The 20,586-nt window shown below is 45.3% G+C and overlaps 1 protein-coding gene across 2 annotated transcripts; it reads left to right on the top strand.

The window, feature by feature from the left end:
* Positions 1 to 551: 551 nt before the first annotated feature.
* Positions 552 to 4,569, top strand: bambia (BMP and activin membrane-bound inhibitor (Xenopus laevis) homolog a). 2 transcript variants are annotated; one of them, XM_023823413.2, is made up of 4 exons: positions 552 to 713; positions 1,050 to 1,086; positions 2,903 to 3,178; positions 3,702 to 4,569. In XM_023823413.2, exons 1-4 carry the CDS (start codon positions 711 to 713, stop codon positions 4,118 to 4,120), a joined length of 735 nt encoding a protein of 244 aa, XP_023679181.1. In that variant the 5' UTR covers positions 552 to 710; the 3' UTR covers positions 4,121 to 4,569. The 2 variants fall into 2 exon arrangements, with proteins under 2 accessions (XP_023679181.1, XP_023679180.1); XM_023823412.2 differs by having other exon boundaries at positions 553 to 1,086.
* Positions 4,570 to 20,586: the final 16,017 nt, after the last annotated feature.

Below are 20,586 nucleotides of genomic sequence, written 5' to 3'. Positions count from 1 at the left end.
TGCCTGCTCCGCCTACAACATCCATTCGCGACAACCCAGTTAAATCGGTATCTTATGCAGACACAGAAAGGCAGACACCTTTGCCCTCGGCTTAGATGCTATACACCCAACGATAAAATGATAAAGTAAACGTAGGAATTTTACGAATTCTTAGGTCAGTAAATACGTGGAGTCAGTCCATAAGGAAACCTGATGGTCACTTCTGGCCTTAAACAAAATTAACAATTTTTAATTTATGTGAAAATGCAGACGTTCTGCCTTAATGTTACGATACCACTATGCATGTGATAAACTAGAATCAATCAGACTTGTATAACTTTGTCCACGAGTTTGTGATTACAGATTGCAGGGATGGCGAATTTGAACAGGAATGATGCGCATTGCATCTGCAAAAAATAATTATTGTACCTGGCATTACACAGAGAATACCCCCATCCCCCGTTCCCCTTTCTAATTCAAAATAAGCGGAATCAGTGACTGTCTGACCGCATCAGTAACCAATCATGGTTTTAGTTGCCCCTCCGTGTCTAAGAAATAATCCAATGGGATTATCGGGGGCGGGGCCATAGTTAGGTTGCAAAGTAAGACGCAGCTATTTCTTTAACAGTGAAGTCTTCTCTGCTGGTGGCTGTTTCAGCGGCGTTAGCAGCATTGACGAGCTCGCCGGCTTCTTCTCTGGATTATTATATCAGTAAAGGCAAATTCATGCCATGGTAAATATTACACCTGGCGGCAGTTCCCAGTCTTTACTCGTCACTTATGCATGGAATGCATTTTTGTAGTATCCAGCAGCGTTGGCTTTCTCGATAGCGACGATACCTGGATTATGTAAACTTAGATGTAGTTTTACGCGCAAAACCATTAAGCGATTAAAAAAAACTGCTGGAGGTTTTTGCCTGCGGGAACTCCAGCGTTAGTATTCGTCGTATTAATGTAACGATAATTACGAGGTGAACGCTACGGACCAAGCGACCAAAAAAAGCGGAATAGGAGGCATATTTGTGTCTTAAATGGATCGCCATTCCAGCTTCATTTCTATTTGGTTTCAGTTGGAACTTTACGCCATGGCTGTTCTACTAACTAAAGGTAAGCATTTATCTGTACCTATGATTAACGTGAAGTGGTCATCTCCAAAAAGTCGCTTTTCGGAGTTATTCTCACTCGTCTCTGGTGTATTGTTACAGATATACTGGCTCACCAAACGTGATTTTAGGTGGCTTGAGGTTTACTTGGGAAAACAAAGCTGCTTGATTGTTTTCCCATTCAAACAACATTAATCTAAGTGCAATATATGTTTCACACCTTTATTCTGAGTGGTTGCATTCTCTTATGTTTAATAGATTCAAAATTATGTATCTCTGTATTCGAATACTTCCGATATCCAATTTGTTATATTTTGTCTCAATTTTATATGCAACTTTCACATGAAAATAAGAAAAAAGTATAAACTAAGCTACCGCTTAGGTCAAGCGCAACTTTTCCCATACTGTTTCGAAAAGAGAGAAAATCATCACAGGCTGAAGGGTTCCTGTTACCTTCTCGAAATTGCCTTGATGTGCTTGGAACAGGCTGAAGACTGGATATATATACATTTAGCTTCATGTTCATCTAAGTTGAAGTTTTCCTCTCCTGATTAAATAGCAAGTTCGCATCTTAAAAACAACCATGACAGTCGGATTTAATAACGATAGAGTTAGATAAAACCACTGAATAAAACCAGACAGATGCAATTCGTTTAAATGTCATGTTTGTATAATTATTTCGTTTTTAGTAACCGTTTTCAGTTCAGTGGTTTCATCCCATGTCTAGGGTCCAGACGGGACATGAAACCGTAACCTTTCATAAATCCAAACTAAAACCATCCTTTCATCCGGTGAAAGGCCCGTGTGTGGGTATCAGCCTATGTGGAATCACAGCAGTAAGGTTACCCGCAGATCAGCTGCAGAATGGACATAGCCTAGTTCAGAGAGAGAATAAAGGAAGAATACAAAACGTAGAACATACGTGCATCTGTTATTCTGTGTTTTAACTAAATGAATCGTAAGAAAGCATGGCCCCACTGGTATGTGTGTGTGTGTTTTGAATCCTATAATTCATAAAAGCGTTTCGGACGCGACCCGTCAGCCCAACGCGCCCGATCCCTCCTGTACAGCCTCGGCTGCGAGCTGATTGCGTGCAAAACGAAAAGGGAGCCTTACGCGGCTCATTCGCTCCACTTTTTACGAGTTTCCATTTGGATTTAAAGAAATTGGCTTTGGCAAACAAACCACTAATTATAAGCTACACGGTTTCTGTTTTATAATAGTGACTAAAAGGACCTTTTTGCACGGAAATCGCTAAAGTAATAGCTCGCCGTCTCTGCACATTTCGTTACCTCATGTATTTTTCAATTATGAAGTTTTTTTTCCGGCATTTTCGGGCCATGTAGCTGTTTCTGGCGAGTCGACAGCCGCTAGTGAATAATCGGAGACATTTGGATAATTTGATTTCCGATCCCATAAATCACGGTTTAAATGAACGTTTCTGGGGGACAACTCGTTGACCGATTTCTGGTAGACGATATGCACTGCTTTTGAGTATTGCACACCGATAGTTAAACTTAACTACCTTTTCCCGAACAACTGTAGCCTAAATTAACTGCACGTGTATTTGACGAACTTTAATTATACGGAAGCTGCTGGCGCTTGCTCGGGAATTATCAAATTAAAATTGAGACGCACTGTACATATGTGTCTTATTATGAAAATTGACCTTCAAGGATTCCTCCTGTTCAGGCTGAAAAGAATCATAGTAAAATCGGTGTAGTTAATACCAATGCAGACACTGGGCAATCTCACAGACCTTTAAAAGTGGGAAAAAAAAGGTTTTTCTTCAAAGTGCTATTTTAATTTTTAATTTGCAGGAGAAATCCGGTGTTACTGCGACGCACCACACTGCGTGGCCACTGGCTACATGTGCAAATCCGAAATGAACGCTTGCTTCACCCGAGTCTTGGACCCACAAAACACGAATTCGCCGCTGACCCACGGCTGCGTGGATTCAAACGCCACCCCGGCCGAAACCTGCGCCTCTAAAACGGACGATATGACCGCAAGCTCCCCAACTCTGGACTGCTGTCATGAGGACATGTGCAATTACCGCGGCCTGCACGACCTGGCGCACGGCAGAGACGCTTCAGGTAGAGGATCGCCGCTTAATCTCTTAACCCGCTTTTTAACCGCCTAAGTAACCACAGCATTGCCCGCTGTTTGCTCTGACGGCTTAATCATATTTGGCATTTCTTAATAATAAAAAAAAAAAAGCTTTCTCGAGCTAAGTCATCCTTTTTAATGTCCCCTCCTGCCCTCTTTGCGAACTTTACGGGAAGCGCATGAATCTGTTATTCAGGGCTCTCGGATTTATTAAGTGATGCATTTTGGACTGATGGGGTAATCCGCTGGGTATGAACTCTGTTTACATTAGTATTAGAATATATCAAAATACCGCAGCTTGACAGATTGGTTATTTATATATTTATATCTATGCGTAATGTTTATGATTCTTACTGCACGTTTCCCGTGGTTTAAGGCAAATGTTTCAGTAATCTGGGCATGATAACACGTAGGCTATGTGGTAAAGTGAATATCACTTTGTTTGTTGCTATTGGTGGGTTTGATTTTGGTCTCATACTTGGTGCTTTTTTTTCTCTAATGCCTTTCTAGAATACGGAAGCAGGTACCAGTCAGACGGCAGCAGGAACTTGATTACCAGAGTGCAGGACTTGGCGTCAGCCAAGGAGGTGTGGTTCCGGGCGGCGGTGATCGCAGTGCCCATTGCAGGTGGCCTCATCCTGGTGCTGCTGATCATGCTGGCCCTGCGCATGCTGCGCAGCGAGAATAAGCGTCTGCGCGCCCAGCGGCTGCAGATGCTCTCGCGGCTGCACTACAGTTTCCACGGACACCACGCCAAGAAGGGACACGTAGCCAAGCTGGACCTGGAGTGTATGGTTCCGGTGACGGGCCACGAGAACTGCTGCTTGAGCTGCGACAAGATGCGACAGCCGGACGCAGGGAGCGAAAGGATGCTGTCGTTGGTCCACTGGGGAATGTACAGTGGCCAGGGGAAGCTGGAGTTTGTATGATCCCAACAGCAGACTGCCCTGGGACCACTTCTGACTTTTTTTTTTGTTTGATAATTTTAAATAATAAAGACGGCAGCCCTTGTGGTTTGCTGTGAGGCACTTTACTTGAAATAAAGACTCGAATCAACAAGAAGCTGTAATTTAACTTGAGATGGTGGGAGATTTTTTAATTTTTTTTTTATACACCCGGAATGAATCCTGGACTCTTACTGATTGCTGAAGGATTCCATATGTCTCTTATTTGCACATTTTGTATAAAACAACATGAACAATGTAGGTGTTTGTTTTAAGAGAAGCTTAATAGAAGAAAATCTACACTGAGACCAGGGTAAAAAGACTTTGAGGAGAATAAAATTGAATTCAGTGTTACTGTAGGTGTGCACACTCATGTGTGTCTCGATTCTGCTTAATGTAAAGATTTAAAATATATATTTTTGTCGGATAAGAAATGTTTGTGGCCTTGTGTAATTTTGCTGTGTGTGTGGTGGGAGGGAGGTCCACATTTGCTGGTAGGCCAGCATGGGGCAGCAGTCTGAATAGCTACTCAGAGTAAGGACCCCACTTATGTTAGTATGTTAGCCTGCATTTGCAAGTTGCTCATATTTTGGATGTTTGTTTGAATATCCTCCTGAGACATAGGCGTAGAAGATTTTTGATTTTTTTTTCTTTTGTTTTTTTGGTTGGTGATTGGGTGGTTAAAAAGCACACCCCACAATTGTGATTTAATTTTAAAGCCCTAACTGTCCCCTTTAAGGGACAACAGCACATAATACAGTGGCATGTTTAGTATGAGAGAGGGGGCTGTAAGAAACTCGCAACATAATTGGATTTGTCTGGGTTGGGGGCCCAAAATCTCTAGTGATGCTTCAGGATATGAGGGAAAAAAACCATAATGTCCTCTCCAGAGGACAAAAATAAATTGCTGGGGCAGGAGGCTGTTGGGCTTTCCCTCGCTGCGTTAGCCTGCTGTAATTTATTCTGTAATGTTTTAACACAGTGGCACAGTGTTTCTGTGTTTGGTTTCTCGTTGCCTTGTTTCCCAGTGCGAAGGGGTGGTTTTCTCATTATAACCTGTGCAGCGTGAGAACTCTATCGACACCCCCCCCCCCGCCATCATCATTATCCTGGCGTCAGGATGCCACAGCTCACCACGCCGCTCGGCCCTCCCTAATCGCGGTGGTGTCGCCGGGCTGCCGGCTGACTCACCGACTCCGTTACCGAGGTCACGTTACAGAGCCCTGGGTGCCTTTTAACAGCTCTGATCCGATGCTTCATGAGTCCTATTAAGCTGCTGCTTTCGCTTCCTGAAGAGTGCTGTATAAATGAAAAGCACGGTACCTTGTCATTAAGTGCTATTTATTCCGTGCTCCCCCTGTGGCACTGAACCACACCCTTGAGCTCTGCTTTTGGGTTTTTCGGCACCATTTCCCCCCCCCCCAATACATTTACTTACCGGATGCCTTTGTTCAAAGCACCACTTTTTCCAAGTTTTGTTTTTAGAACACAGGGTCCTTGGAGCAATCGGACATTTAAGAGGTCCAACAGTTAGGATTTGAACTGACAACCTTCTGATTTGCTGGTACAGCAGCCTAAACCCACTGAGCCACACACCGTCCCGCTGGGGTTTGGGGGATCCCACGCTCCATCTTTAGCTTAAATGCTCCTGCCCAAATGTGCAATGGGCTGAATGAATTTGTTCTTGTTGGTTAAATGGAAAAAATGGCTTGGTGTGGCTGCAGTTGAAGCCGCCCTCCCGGTAACCTGAAGAGCCACTGCCTGGGCACCTTCTGCCACCTTTATGTTGGGTGGTGGGCGAGGTGCCCATGCTATTTTTACACATGACCAGGTCGTCACCTTAGCCACAGACTGCAGTCCAGGAATCTGACTGGCGACGCGATGGTTGGGCGTCGGCCTGGAAGAGGTGCTCCGTCCGTGACTGTCTCAGACACGGCTTCCTTCAAGGCATGTTTTCCTCTGAGGCGGCATTTATTTTATCTTAATTAGCTTGGAATTCGCAGGTCGTGTTGTGACACTGGTGAATAAATTAAGATTAATGACGGCAGGTAAAATTCTGGCTTTGCAAAGGCAGGAGCAGGTAAGTTATTAACTGAAGAAAAAAAGTCACAGTATGAGAATGTAACACCCGAGTGCCTTCCACGCTTAGAGATGGAGAGAAATAATCTTACTGTAAAACAATAGTTCACGTTAAAAAAGTGTAATACTAATTTCGAACTCAGATAGGCTGCCTGTAAAGGGTCCTGTTCCAGTGGCTGTTTTGAGCTGTGTGTCAATTGCTTTGAGTGGTAGTTTGCATTTTGAAGGGTTGTCTATCCTGGGTTTAACTCACAATGGGAGCATACATTGGGGAGGGCGTTTAGGATCCTCCCCCCCAACATCACCTCATCCGGCCCAGAACTATTATCCTCATAATGATAACAAACTCCAGAGTTGGAAACCGCTAATGCGCTCAATGTTTTCTTAGCACTGGCTTGATTGGATCACCTGCTGGCATGAGACAGCAGTCTGTGTGTGTGTGTGTGTGTGTGTGTGTGTGCAAGTGCGTGAGACAAGCACACCGTTTGCAGAGCCCCTGGACCTCAGCGGCAGCCTCCCGCCACATCTGAGCTTTACTCCATTGTTTTGTCATCACAATGGGGAGGCCCAGTCGTAGGCTGGTATGCGGCAGCCATTTTGTTGGGCACCGGGTGGTCAAACTGTTTGCATTGACATGTAAATGCAGGTCGCTCGTTTGGTGTCTGTCTCCAAAGAACAATTTGTTTTGGAGAGACATCAAGCTGTCCCTTTTTCTAACAATACTCTCATAAATTACGTGCAGGTTTTGGACCATGTAATTTATCTACAGGTATGGCAAGTAGTGGTATCTCAGATGCATGAGGTCTTTTGTGAATTTCACAATATTCCAGCATGAGGAATCTGTTGTCTGCTGAGTTAAATTACAAAGGTTTTTACTCGTTTCTCTGTATCGGTGCCCTTAGGCAGTCCAGCAGATAAATTAACAGTATTCTGTTATATATTATTTTGCCTCTTTAACATATTTATTCATGTGACAGTGGAAAAGTTTGGTAATGGGCAGGATCTGAAAACATATACATTTGTCTTCCAACCGTTTATCCTGGTTAGGGTCCGCAGCCGTGTAATATCTTCCTTTTTCTGAAAATTTGATAAATATGAAAATAATTTTCATAAAAGAATGTCCTGACATGGACCAGAAATGAGTATTGAGTTTAATTAATTAATACATTTAAGTACTTTATTCTTGATGCTTGTGCTACAAGCCAGTATGAAGAATGTAGTTGAAGGAGTAGAGGCTTTGCAATCCAAAGTGGGTGGGATTATGGTGACATGTCAATCATTGCCAGGTTTAACAAAACAACCAATGGGAAGAGGGTAAAATCCAGCTGGTGATTGGAGTATGTAAGGTAACCCCACCCATCATGTCTGAAAGTCTCATTCTTGCCATTGGGTCATTATGAACATTCTAACTCATGTTTTGTTGTGCCTTCTGAAGGGAAGATGCCACAGTCATGTTACCAGTAATTCCAGAACAAAATACCAGCCAGTTTGCATGCAAAAAAAACAATGCAATGAAATACAACAGGGAGCAGATCTATGCTCACCTAAGCAGCTGTGATGTTCGGCAATATATCCTGTCATCTTTCCCTATACATTTAAGGCCACATTTCTGGCCTTATTCAATTACTGAAATCCCTCTTTACATCTTAGAAATACTCAGTTGTTTATTTAGCATTTATCTTATTAAAAAATAATAAAATCCTTATATTCAAAGTCAAATGCATGAATCATTTAAAATACAGCCTTCAAAGGCCATTAGTTGTGTAATGTTTTTCTTCTCCCTGATGGACGTCAGTTAAAAAGAGAGTGTAAATATTTATACCGACCAAACAGTATAATTTCCTTTTGTACAAAACATGGGATAAGTGCAGGCGTCATTTGCATTCTGCATCCAAACATTTGTCTGCGTGTGCAGTTAACATTTATAAATAAATCTCCCCAAAACAAAAATAATAAAGGCAGGAATGTTAATGAATCCGATTCTGAGCCCTTCAGGTTAAATGTCATCGTCCATAAACAGGTTCTTGTTTCAAAAGAGTATATTTCAACATGTTTGAACAGAGTATTTCAGAAACATTGAACGAGGAGTCCTGGTGAGGAAGAAAATAACTCCGGAGAACAAGAAGGGAGATACAAGGTCTGCTGCTGTGTTTGCAATCAATTTTGGCTGTTTTAGGTCCGCGGAAGCAGTGGTCTCCCTTGAGTAAGGTACTGAACCTGAATAATGGCAAGAAAATGTGCGAACAATTAGAAGCTTCTATATAAAAGTGTGAGCTGAATGACTGAAACTTAGGAGCCAAAATTATGTCAATAATGGGGAGGGATTAAACCAAAGGATGCCAAGTATGGGAGGAAGTGCCATGAGGAACACCTATAATGAACTAGCAAAAGGAAAGCAGAAGGGAAAGAGGTTGGCCACAGGGAAAGATTACGGGCATGCTAAAGATTAATAATGGATTTCAATAACCAGCCTGGAACCTTGCAAGGTTGAAACAACATGGCATGCCTTGAATTGCAGAGTATAGCCCAAGGACCCCTGTGAAGTGCTGAGGTATCTTCATTGTGGGTTAGCCAGCCTGAAAGGAGAGATCTCTTTGTTGGCCAGACAGCATTCCTGCCCATACAGCATCAGAGTATTGATATACTTTACAGTTTATATACCTCAGCTGTAGACTGACTGTTCATGGCACAAGTGAATAGGTCGACTCTTCTGTGAGTTGTCATCCTAACTGGTTGGGCTGATTAGGTCAAGATCATTTAGGCAGTGTAATCGCTTTGAGGTGACAATACAACGTCAAGGACAGCTATTGTTTGGGGTGAACACAGTGCTTGGATTGGATTCAATATAGTGGGCAATATAAGTATGGAAACAAGCAAGTAGTACATTTTGTAGAAATTGTAGAGTTGCAGCATTTTGATGCAGCAGAAGAGCACCGTAAACCCTGCTGACAAGGCTGATAAATATCAGATTGTTTTCAGCAGTTTAAGCTTAAGAAAAGCACATGCAGAATTCTGCTGAAGGGCACGGACATGCTGAATGTGCCTTTTGAGCTCGTTGTACCTGAATACTTTAGCTCTTTGTAATTACTCTCCTCTGCTGTGTTAAGGTGCGTAGTGGTGACAAATTTCCCTTGGAAATGACAGAAGAAAAATAGAAATACCTCGAAAAAGCCTATGATGGCATCTCTTATTTTACATTTTGAGATATCATTAATGTTTTGCCAACAAAACATCATGAGGGCAACCTCTGACGTGAGCTATAGCTTCTGCTCTGTGTGATGAGTGTGTTCTTCAGCCCAGCTTCTTCTGTCCAGGAGATGACCTACTTCCTGTACTCAGAGAGTGCATCATTTGATATTCAGCAGGGTGTTTAGGGTGGTGGTTATGGGATAGGGGTTCAATGAGGCTGTGTTAGGAGGATGATTGTTGGAAACACTAACTGAAACACCCAACAGACATCTCTTGGCTTGGACTGAGAGTGATACTTAAGTGGAATTTCTTGTTGTCCAAGATGACGTTGCGCTCCAGGGCAGGACGACAAATGAGGAGTAGTTTTCTCCCCCACCGATGTGATGTAGCTCTTAGGAGCGAAGTTCACTTCCAAACAAAAACACGCTCTGAACTCCAGACCGGCCCTGGGGTCGCAAGGGTCGTGCAGGAAAAATAAATACGAGCCTCATGTAAGCTGCCTTCAGTTCCTCAGAGGTCCCACTGAAAAAGATGGTGCACCTCTCTCCCCACACTGGAAACATGACACTCCTTTAATTAGAGCTGGAGAGCCAGAGAGGATTTACAGTAATCTAAGATTACCACTGTATTCCTCTTGTTTTCCAAGCCAGAAAATGGCAAAGTGTTTGAGAAATAGGTTTTTCTTCCCTCCCAACCCTTTACTGAGACCAGCCCTGCCATTTATCATCGGGGGCGGGGGGGGGGGGAACTGTTTACTGCTGTGGGTCAAAGTTCTATTCCTTGTTTATAGGCCTGCACAGAAAAGGGTTGCCTGTTAAACTTTACCCACTGCGCTGGTCATGCTCAAGCACTGCCCTCTGCAGCGTTCTCAAATCCCATATTGAATGCCACTCGCAAAATGGGACCCTGTTTCCACGTTGAAAGTTTCCAACTGATTAATCTGTGTGTGTGTGGACATGTGTCATGTTGTGTGGAAAGAGGGCAGGTGGTGAAATGCATTCTGGGAATTCAAGTGGCTCACCAGTGGAACCCTCACCATGTGATAGATGAGCCGACCTCAGAGCGTGGCAGTGGCGATTGGCGATGGGGGATCCTGGTATCCGTCAAACCCACGGGTCACGCTCTTATCATCTTTGAAAAGTGTTTATGTGGGGTTTTAAAATTTATTGTGGAATTCTGATAATTTTTAATTGCTTCCTCCTCCAATTTTAAAGCCCTTCAGGGACTTTTTCTCTCTGCCGTACAGCTTGACGCTTCCCCACCCGCTCGACGTCACGCTATAGCCATTGTGTAGCCTCCCCCCCGCCCCATCTGGGCTGTATTACGATCCTAAGAATATGGACCACGTTTTCTGTAGGATGGGAGAACCACTTAAGGTGAATGGAGCAAGGATGTGGGGGGGTGGGGGGCAGGGGTAGGCGACGGGGCTAATTCAGACCAGAGTCTGCAACAGAGCGCAACCTGAGAAGCCCACAGACAGACAGGAAGTGCCATGTTAACTCCTGCACCCCCCTCACTGCACCCTGTTTGAAGCTAAGAGCTTCAATGGCACATGCTCACCTAAGCGTCCACCCCACGTTTCCTTCTGCAAAATGGCTGCGGCTGATAAAATCTCGAGGAAAGGGCCTGTCCTCATGTGCAAGGACAAGGCCCTGTTGTTAGGCGCTGACGAGGTATATTGCTTCCAACCACGGCCCCCCCCTCCCCAACTGCCAGCCTACTGCCGCCCCTATCATTCCTTACACATGTATGTAATTACTGTATGAATCAAGTGCATTTGTATTTGTGGGACTAGGGAGGGGGCCATATTTACAGGCAACTGCCATAAACTTAAAAGGACAGACTCCAACATGGCTGCCTTTTACTGTCTTGGCTCTGAAGGCCGCCTGGAACATACGCCAGCTCTTCATGAAACACGAAAAAAGCAGTACAGACAGAACTGCTACCAGGCTGCCTCTCGCCTTATTTCTCTGTTTCCCGAAAATTCAGGTTGTATTTAAATGCTATAAAGTTTTCTTGTAAATGTTTTCAGCATTACATCATTGCCCTGGCAGAGCCACCACTGCAGGCCTCAAAAAAGCAGTTCAGGGACACTGCAAGTTCACAGTTGCTAGCAAAGGTGTGCATCTCCCCATACTGCATCATATCCATGTGTATAGCATTGCAAAGTGTAACATATTCAGTAGAACTTAAACCCGAAGTGGCACTGCCTTCTGTTAGTACCTGTACTTCAGCTAACTGCTGGCGAAACATCTATTAGCAGTAGCCATCATAGCCCACTGGAAGCTTGCTGATAGCTTGTTTGTAGCCCACTGGTAGCCCAGTGATTGCCCATTAGTAGCTTGAGCATTTCCCACAGTAGCCCACTTGTATCCTGGTCATAGTCCTCTTGTATCCCACTGTAGCCTGCTTGTATCATGCTTACAGTTCTCCTGTATCCCACTGTATCCCACTTGTATCATACTCATAGTCCTCCTGTATCCCACTGTATCCCACTTGTATCCTGCTCATAGTCCTCTTATATCCCACTGTAGTCCACTTGTAACATACTCCTAGTCCTCCTGTATCCCACTGTATCCCACTTGTATCATACTCATAGTCCTTTTGCATGTAGTTCATTATCTACGGTGGCAAATGCCACACTCTGTGATTATCCTTTGATATTCCCAGCAGCCCAGTAAAACCAACAAAAAAGATATATTAATTAATAACAGTGGCGCATTTACAGCGATACACTTCATTGTCTTCTACAGCATTTAGTTACAGTCTTCTCTAAGCGCCTAGTTACTTTTGCTAAATATCCAAGTCCAGTAGCATGAGTGAAGTGGGATTGAATCAGGCATAGTTTGCGCATGAGATAATGTTACTTGTAGTAAACAACAAACTAGTAAACATCTAGTAAACTGCACAGTCTGGAACTGATTTGACATCAACTGGATTGTTCGTCCTCGCAGAGTGATTGACATTCAGGTTTATATCGTTATTAATGCGACCATAAACACCCAGAGTGGGATTACTTACAGACTGGCTATAGCCCTGCTGGCATGCAGGGATCTGTGTTTTTGTGCCTTTTAAGAGCTTCTGGTTTTGATATCTTTCCTTAAGAGTCAGGGCCTTTCGCTCCTGTAAAGATCCCTTGTTAAACTTGCGGAGGGGGTGCACTGGCATTTCCCCTGCCATCTTAAAATGAGTCCAGGGCCGTCACTGAGTGGGGGGCTTAATAGCTTTTTCCAAAGCCGATCCCCCCTGAGACAAGCTGTGTTCCTTTCGTGGCAACACTGGTCGGCTCCACTTCAATAAATACATTGCAATACTAAGTATTATGGAGTATTATATAGATAAGCGGCATCCAGATTCCTGGGCTTGTTTTGCTTGGTTCAGTATCCTCTGTATGCGTAGGAAGTCGCTGCTGCGTTCATGTGGGGACCCCACCGCTCAGTGCCTGATCAGAATCTCTGCCTCTGCATTCAGCTAAGCCTCCTGTGTGTATGTGTGTTTGTGTGTGTGTGTGTGTGTGTATGTATGTGTGTGTGTCTCTCTCTCTGTATGTGTGTGTGTGTGAGAGGTGGGGGGGGAGGGAGGTCAGTTACTACAGGCCGAGTGTGACAGCATATTTTCCTGTTGCCAGAAACCCCATAGTTTCCTTGAAACAGGACACGTCTACAGAGAGAGAGGGAGAGTGTGTGTCTGTGTGTGTGTGTGTGTGTGTGTTTGTGTGTGTGCCACTTGGGTCTCACAAGGGTGCCCTGGAGTTTTTCACCAGCCTTGTGGTGTCAGTTGTGATGTCATGTATTATTAAAAAAACACACAAATCCACTGAAGGGGTTCTCTCGCAGTCCCTCCCCCCCCCAAGGAAAAAAAAAAATCATTACAATTCTCTAATGCTTTGGGGGGGCTGTTATGAAATGCCAAGCGCCGCTGGTTAGAATGCAGCTGGCCCGTCTCCCCCCACTTCAGCCGACACCACGGTGGAGAGGGTGTAACTGCCGTTGGACGGGTGATCCATTTGATCTGGTGGAGGGGTTTGGAGTCTCTCGGTGAATGAATAGTGGATGCTGGCGCTGGTTGGAGGTGATGACGGCCAGGCAGCTGCCAACGGGGAGTGAGTCATGGGCCAAGGCCCTTTGCGGCATTACGGGGACCTGCATGGGGATCCCGTGTCTGACACTGGGAATGGGGGGCTGACCAATCCCATTTGAGAAATAGCAGGATAAAGGAGCTTAGTTCATTTGAATGAACCCTGTAATGTGAGGCACATACCTGAAAGTGAGCACGAAACCTTGTTGGTTGTGGTGTATCTCGGCAGGTTAAGGATCTGTGCCCATATTCAAAAGGTGGTGGGTTCAAATCCCATGTCCCAAGTAATCTCATGAGTGGTGGGCCTCTGAGTAAGGGCCTTAACCCAACTTCTTCTGGGGTGCTGGCTGACCCTGCTCCCTGACCGCAATGCTTTTCCCACAGGAATGTTCAGTTTGCGAGGGTGCAAGATGGCAGTGCACAGTAGTGCAATGGCTTCACCGGTTTCTGGTAACAGCATGTTTGTAAATATTATAAATAGTGCAATCAATTGCACTACTAGGGTGACTAGACCTATAAAGGATTCAGTCAACACCTCCATGCAATTGAACCAAAGCGAGTTCAACTGAATTTCTGAGCGCAAACAACTCAAAGCTAAAGGCTAATCAGACTAAACCGGCTATTTCATCTCTCTTCCTGAACTACATTTGCTCGTTGGACAATAAATTGGACTTGAGACAGAGTGTTTATTGGGAGATGACAAACTGTTGTGTCCTTCTCTTAACTGAAACCTGAACATCATACTGGTATCAGAGTTTCAACTCACCAAATCCCTACTTCACCACGCTGATCGGAATGCCCTGTTGGGAAAAACCCTAGGAGGGGGAGTCTGCATATACTTAAGCAAGGTTGGTGCGCAAATTGCTCTCGTTAGCAGCCATTGTTCTGCAGTAGAACACCTCACAATAAAATGCCGAGCACATTATCTGCTATGAGGATTTACCGCGGTGTTTATCATGGCTGTTTAGCGCTAATGCTAAGCACATGCTCAGCGAACAACACCATTAGCCCGTTCCCAAAAAAGCACCCATAGGCTGTCTATGTAATCGTGGGTGATTTCAACCATGTAAATCTGACCAATATTCTCCCGAGGTTTCACCAGTATGTCACCACTGCCACCGGAGTAGAAAATACGCTGGACCGCATGTACACAAACAGATGAGGAACATACAGAGCCATCCCACAACCCCACTTCAGTCTTTCTGACCACATCTCCATCAGGCTGGTTCCTGCTTACTGTCCATTGGATGGGTGATCCATATGATCTGCTGGAGGGGTATGGAGCAATGAAGACCTGGAAGCCATCTGGCAAAGACCTGTGTGACCAAGTGATGCTGCATCTATTTCAAAGTCCACATACTGGCAGATCTTCAGGGAGGCAGCAATCACAGATGGACACGTGGACCTGGAGGAGTATGCAGTAACCGTCACCAGTTGCATCAGCAAGTCTGTGGAAAATGTTACTATCACAGGAATAATTACCACCCACCCCAACCAGAAACCCTGGCCATATTCAGTGATCCACTCTCTACTGAAAATCTGACACTGTCACTACTTGGATTCATTCCTTCACTGTGCATTTGGGTGCTGAACCTCCTGACAAGTAGGCCTCAGTGAGTTTGTACAACATCACATCCTCCATCATCATTCTCAACTTGGGGGGCAAGGATGTCTGGTGACCCCCCCTTCTGTACACAAATCTAACTCACAATTGCACAGCAAAACACACAAGCGACCATATTGTGAAGTTCCCAGATGACAATACAATGATGGGACTCAGCCCTGATGGCGATGATTCAGTGGAAGGAACTGGAAGCATGCTGCAAAGAAAAAACTTCTTCAACAAGAGCAAAGCAAAGGAGACGGTTGTGGACTTTAGGTGGACCTGCATCTCCCAGACCCCTCTCTATGATGCAGGAGCAGCTGTACAGATGGTCACCAGCTTTAAATTCTTGGGAGTACACCTGTCAGACAGCCTCCCCTGGAGCACCAACACAGCCATCACCAGACAGAAGGCCCACCAACTGCTGTACTGCAGAAAGATAGGCGCTGCAGCAGGTAGCTGCCAACCATCAGGAGGTGCTGGAAGTAGGCCTCCTGCATCATGAGGGGCTCCACCCACCCTGCACACGCTCTGCCCCCTTATCATCAGGCCGGAGGATTAAGGTTAGGGTTAGGCCTCCTGCATCATGAGGGGCTCCACCCACCCTGCACACCCCTTATACCTTTATTATTTTTTAATTGAATTCTTCTACCTTACATGATGAACCCTAACCCTAACCCTTTCCTTTATCTTTTGTACTGCATACCGGACACCAAGGAAACATTTTGTTCCTGTACATTGCACAGTGTATTGATGTATAGGAATGACAATAAAACCTTTGAATCTTTAATCCTGAATCCTTGGAAAAATATATATAAATAAATAAAATGTAGGTAATCGCTGACAGCAGCAGAGTGAATTCTCACCCTGGACCCCAGATCCAGTATCCTGTGAGAGGCTGGGATGTCTGGGATCTCCACAGCTCAGGCCTAGTTGCAGCTAAACATGCACCCTGAGTGCAGAAGGGGAGAGAGATGATCCTGAAGGCTAGTCACCAAGCAACCAGGAGGTTCATAATAACATTTTAGGTATAGCATCACACTGGGGCAGGTTGCTGCCTTACGTCAGATGTGGCAGTGAGCTCAGACACCAAGGTTTGAGGGGATCGATTGATCTTTTCAGCATCCTTGAATGTGTTCAAACGTGGCTCCATGTTGCTGCTCAGTATCATTTGTCAGGCTTCTTTGCACGTGTTTGTTGGTTCTAAGCTCTGCAGGATGTTATCCATCCCTAACAAAGCAATGCTTGCTGTCCAAATGAGAAACATTTTCCCTCTCCTCACTCAGACAGCCACCACGCCAGAGCAGACCACCTCTGTAAGTCGACAGGGAGGTGTTTTGGCCCACCCCTGAGTGTGAACCTGTCCAGGGTAGAACCCATAGAACCCTTTGGATTTGACAGGAATATAGTTGTAAAGAAACCAAAGGGAGATCCAGCATCTTTGAGGATGGGAAGAGCCACAGCCCCACACTAGGACCTGAATGAGTGGGGTTTCCTCTTTCCTTTGCAAGGATAGACAACATCTTCTGATACATTTTTCCCTCACCCTTGGTCCTGGGAAAGAGAAGGACGAATAAACCTAGTAACGGAAAGTTTTCAGCCAGCAGTAGCCCCAAACAACTAGGAGACGCAAAATGCCAATTAAACTGAGCTGAAGCACTGAGCAGAAACCTGTTTGTCTGAAGTGGCAAATGGATCAGAACTAAACAGCACCTACACACCAGGTGATACCCAGCCACACTGGACACTTTGCAGTGCCGGAGGAGGATCCGATGGCCCAAAAGCTTGCTTCCTCAAGAGCTATAGCTCATTAATTGGCTGAAATGGAGTCAGACCACACAGGGAGGGCGCCCCAGCTGGCCGCATTCTCATCCTTAATAGTCGAATCGGTTGCTGTGGGGTGATGTGACGGTGAAGCTTTGGTCTAACTCACACCCTCCATTCACTGTTCTGGTGGACTTTGAGTACAGGCAAGGGCACAAATATTTAAGCACGGGACCCATTTCCACTGACAGGTTGAGGGGCCGCCCCGCTGGTAATTACTTCTTAAATATACAATGTATCTGGAAGCGGGGGCTTGCAGGTCCCTGCACTAGTGGGCTAATGGAAACAGTGGGGGTTCCGTGTTTTGTTAACGGGCGTTTGGGGGCTGCATCGTCCCCCCAGTGGCAAAATTGCATAGGCGTGGGGAAAATGCACCAACTCGTCGCATGCACAACAAAATCGTATGCAGTAGCTGTGGCTGTAACTGAATAAAATGATTATTTTCGTTTGGGAAATGCTGCGCTGGTGGTATAGCTTTAACTGCAGTCTCCTGCAACAAATAAACCTGGAATTTCTTAAATTGGAGATCAGGACAGAGGGGAAAAACACTTAATTACAAAGCTAACTCGACCCCTGCCAACAGAAACCTTGCGTCATTTTATTTTTTTGTGCTGTGAGGGTGGATACCAGCTCTAGCTATGTAATTACTTGGAAAAAAAAAAAACGTGCCCCATTTTCCCCCCTGCTTAGCCTTCTGGAGTGAATCAGAGTCAGTTTTGACTCGCTCTTCGTCACCATGGATTCCAGTTTCGTTGGCATCACAGGGCTGTGCCATTTTGGAAGTACCTGGTCGTCCACATTGACATCCCCGTCCAGCCCAGCTCTCCCCTGTGTTCCCGAGGACAGGAAATCAACAGAGCCGAGTTAGACTCATCTTCCCTGGGGCTTCCCCGGCACTGGGAACCGTAAAACCTGGCTGCAAAATCCCCAAGGTGTGGCTTTCTGGTCCCTGGCTTTCCAGGTCACCCCTGGCACATGAAACGCCAGTGGGCATGAAGCGGCCAGTTTCCTGGGCAAGCAGAAATGTGACCATGAGATGCTGATCTCCACCCACCTTTCCAGGTTCACGTGGCCCTAAGATAATTAAAAAATGCAGGGAATTTCAGCAATGAAGCAGAGAACAGCTTTTCTGATGGGGTCGTTTCTTGAAATGGGAGAGATCCTTGATGGGTGGGATCTTTGCATGGTTCAACCCAAAGGGAACCAGTAAGAAGTGGGCTAAACATGTGAGTGACAGCTAATAATAATCCGAGCCGCCATGCATCCTGAGGCCTCATGTCTGTCATAAATCTTAGCAAACTGTGTGCATTCCCTGCAAACCTGTGCTGTGTGAAAGTCAAGCTTTAAGTACATCTACTTTCTTGATACTCTTTCCTTTCTCAAGGAGGACTGAGTTCCCTTTTATTGCATTTTCTGACGGAAATGAAGCCATAATACTATTCCTTGACTAACGTCAAAGCTTCAGAATATCTTCTACACGTGACAGAGCGAGGTCATGCTTAAAATGCTCTTGGAGGCTTTAAAGCAGTTGCATGTGGTCAGCAGTCCAATAACCATCCAGAACTGTAATATTTTAAAGCCGGCGATCATCAAATTGTTTCCAGCAGTCACATGGTCGCTTTCAGGCCCCCCTCCCCAGCCCACCCCGTTCACACCTGGCCATTTTGGGTGTTTAATCAAGCCATTCTCCTCTCGTCTAAGAAGTCGTAATCTGAATCCCTGCATAGGGAGAGTGTTTACAGAGCCAGTCTGCATTAAGGACATTGTGCTGCTATCCGGTGGTCCTGGCCAGATAAGGTGGTCCCAGACAGAGGCCGCATGCACCCCCAGAACATGAGCAGAGGGCTGGATCGCGCCCCCGTGGAAGCCCTCCGCACCGGGTCACAGACATCATCGCTTACATTAAGGACAATTAAGGGATTTAGCAGTGGGCCAGCTGCTGCAGTCTTTTTTTAGTTTTTCTCGTTTTCTCATCACACTGTGCCCCCGCCCCCCCTCCAACTGGGCCCCCTGTGTCGGTTAGCAATGCACAGGTCTTTCCAAATGGAGGTGCTGCTGCATGGCTTCTGGGGGATTTGTAGGACTGCACGTTCTTATTCGTTGCTTTCAATGACATTTTTAGGATGCTGCCAATAAAGTTAAATTCAATGAAAACCTGAAGTCAAATAAACTTTACTTGAAATGGTAGAAGTTAGTCCTTCTATGTTTAAGCTGGACCAATCATAAGCGATACACTGTATTATGTTTAAGTTTTGAACTTACTGTATATGTGTTTATATATATATATATATATATATATATATATATATATATATACACACACACATCTTCTTTCAGAGATCTGTCGAATCTTGGCCAAAGCTTTAAAGATAAACACTACTGTAAATCTTCACCGTCCCCCTGAAACTGAACTAGTTTAAGCCACAAGTGAAGCATCCTTAGAGGGATTGGGGTGGTGGGACTGCTATTCGGGGACTTTTTGAAGTATAAGAATATAATGTCATACTGCGGATGAGTCAGGGCGACAATAAACCGTTTGTTTTGTTCAGATGGTGTTTTGTTTAACCCATGAGCGAATGAGGCTCAATGATCCATCCCAGACACTAAAACAGAACCTGACATGTCTGAAATTAGTCCTGGCCAGTACCACGAACAAACTGCCAGGGGAGGGGGGGGCCTGTGTGGCGGTACACGCATTCCATACCGATGGTGTGGGGGGGTGTGGGGGGCATCTCTTTACCAGGAGCACTTGGCTACAGGCCAGAATGGATAACCCAAGACATCATTTTATCTCTGCACTCGAAGTTCACGGTAGTGTGAAAAGGGTTGGGTCCAATTGCGGGAGCACAGGCAGCCCGTTCCCAGTCCGCTCACATCCAGCTGTTTGTTTTTCCAAATTATAATTTTCCTTCCTGCTGGAGAATGCAGTCCGCCATGGAATTACATAACAATATACTCACATCACTTTAGTCACATTAATGAAAGCTGTAACCGCCTATCACCCTCCAAGGTGTTATGAGAATAGTATAGATATATTTTATAACCCCCCCGTGGGGAAATTCCCTTTTCGTCCAACCCAACCTTGCTGTCCATAAGACCCACAGACTCATGTGGAGGTGAGAGCAAGCTTGGGGGGGGGGGGGGGGGGGGGCAGCATGCAGTGCCCTCGTTGAAGGGCCCATCCAGGGTGAGAGAGGTAGTTGACCACAGCTCTCTACTTCATTTAGCCTCCTGTGCTCTGGGCTGGTGAGCTACTTTCCTCTTTCATTCCACAATCGAATTCCAAAAAAGAATCTTCGTGGCGATATCCTCTCCCGAGTGACATGTCAAAATAACATGAGTCCTTGTTTCACAACATTCTGTTCAAGGTCCCCACATCAGACAAGTTCATACTTACCTTCATGTGATGGTGTTTGTAGGGTCCAAAGTGCCGTTTTTCTCATGTTTCCTAGCCTCACATATGCCGCAGTTGTGGTCCTTATGAGTCTTTGACTGTAAGTTCCCATGAATCATTTCTTTCAGCTGGTCCTTTATGGTTTAAAAATCCTCGATTTAACGAGTCTTGGGTGGACAAGGGATCAGCGGGATGTTGACCAAATATTTACCTTTCACCATTTTGAGAATGCCCAATTAGCGTCTCCAAACAAGAAACTTGTGACAGACAGCATTTCGCAGACAA

Source organism: Paramormyrops kingsleyae, chromosome 1 (genome assembly GCF_048594095.1).
Source record: "Paramormyrops kingsleyae isolate MSU_618 chromosome 1, PKINGS_0.4, whole genome shotgun sequence".
Classification (NCBI taxonomy): Eukaryota; Metazoa; Chordata; class Actinopteri; order Osteoglossiformes; family Mormyridae; genus Paramormyrops; species Paramormyrops kingsleyae.
Note: the sequence above shows the minus strand (reverse complement) of the source record. Positions and strands in the feature narration are given on the sequence as shown.